General features: G+C 45.3%; 1 protein-coding gene across 4 annotated transcripts in view; it reads right to left on the bottom strand.

Moving 5' to 3' along the window:
* SUOX (sulfite oxidase) overlaps positions 1 to 1,302 on the bottom strand; it is a 14,697-nt gene extending 13,395 nt beyond the window's left edge. For 2 of the 4 annotated variants that reach the window (XM_072408605.1, XM_072408622.1), the window contains exon 1: positions 1,057 to 1,302. Coding sequence is in view for 1 of the 4 variants with exons in the window: in XM_072408587.1 (XP_072264688.1) it covers positions 429 to 668 (240 nt within the window). In the remaining 3 variants the exon portion in view is untranslated. Of the gene's footprint in view, positions 1 to 428; positions 715 to 1,056 lie in introns of those variants that run through there. The other 2 variants (XM_072408587.1, XM_072408614.1) reach the window with 2 other exon arrangements.
* Positions 1,303 to 1,494: the final 192 nt, after the last annotated feature.

Raw genomic sequence — 1,494 nt, 5'->3', positions numbered from 1 at the left:
AGGTGCAAATTGTGCCATTACATAAGGGCACTGGACCCTCCTTTGCCAAGAGGGGCCACACAGTAGCCTTGTCACTCTTTTCTCCCTGTGTGTATCTCAGCCCAGCTCAGAAGTGATGGAGCGGACCGAAAGCTCTGTGCAAGGTGATGTGGGGTTAGGAAGTTTGTGATGGAAGGAGCTAGGGGCAACCTAAGTCACTTTTGCACAGAGCCACCGTTGGCTTTGTCTGCCACTATCAGGAAGAACCTCACATTTGTAAAGCATGTTGATCTGACTTATTGAGTCTGAAACAAATACCTAAATACTGACTTAAAATAACTAGACTAAAGCTACATACACACTTGCAATAATTGTCGTTGTAAAGGATCTTTCACGATCCTTTCCAACGACTAAGGACTGCACGATGCATGAACGAGTGTAGTACATACAACACCATTCTGTTCCATTGAGAGGGGAAGGGGAGAGCGACGGAGCACCACCCTGCTGTGCTCTTTCCCTTCGCTTCCATTAGGATCATTCGTCGTCCATCGTCTGTGGATCCACCAGGGCGGTTGTTCGGACAATGGGTGCTGTACACACGCCAGATTCTCATCCGATATCGGCCCCAAGCTGATTATCAAACAAGAACAATTGGATGTGTGTACGTAGCTTAAAAGGTTCCAATACATCAATTAGCGACTATTACACTTGCAGCTTGCGTATAGAGAACAGACCATTTCAGGCCCCCCCCCCCCAAAAAAAAAAAAGTTTGTCACCAATGTAGGGCAGACACACCTTCCTGGATTGGTTTGCTGCATTACATAACTGAGATCACACACGTGTGATGTTTATACAATAGGCTACAGTAGTGTGTGTTATATATGAGCCCAGGTATTTCTTTTTTCTACAACCCAATACAAAGCATGTTAGTACATTACCCTGTGCACGCAGCTATGCTGCCATTACCATTCAAATGTCAGTATAACCTGCGAAGAATCATAAAAAGCATTCATGTATAGTGCTCATCAATCTGATCAGAACTTTGTGCTATACGTGTGTATTCAATGAAAAACTTACCTTTTAACAAAATTAAAAAGCAACATGGAAGAGAAAGGAGAAAATAGAACACGGGAGGAATGCACCTCGGGCTCCATACAAAGGGTCATGTCACATCAGCAATCCAGGCACTTAGGGGTTAATGAGAAGTTGCAGGATACTATGGAACAGATTGGTCGCCTTTGCCTTGCTGGCAGAGGAAATTTGGCAGCGTTTCCTCCAATAGGAAGGCTGCTGGAGGATCGCTGCCAAGGACAGGATCACTTCTGTCACATTCCACCCTCCCCCCCAATAAACATAATGCAAAACTGAGCCAGACTACTAAAACACGACAGCTGCAATACTTGTATAGAAGTCCATTCAATGGCTGCAAATACCAAGAAGCAGCCCACAGATCCCCCTCCAAGTCACAGAATAGAATGCAAAGCCCCCCCCCCATGTCTGTGGTATGAATGCAGA

The sequence above is a fragment of the Pyxicephalus adspersus genome, chromosome 1 (genome assembly GCF_032062135.1).
Source record: "Pyxicephalus adspersus chromosome 1, UCB_Pads_2.0, whole genome shotgun sequence".
NCBI lineage: Eukaryota > Metazoa > Chordata > Amphibia > Anura > Pyxicephalidae > Pyxicephalus > Pyxicephalus adspersus.
The sequence above is the reverse complement of the archived record's forward strand: the minus strand, read 5'-3'. Positions and strand labels throughout refer to the sequence as shown.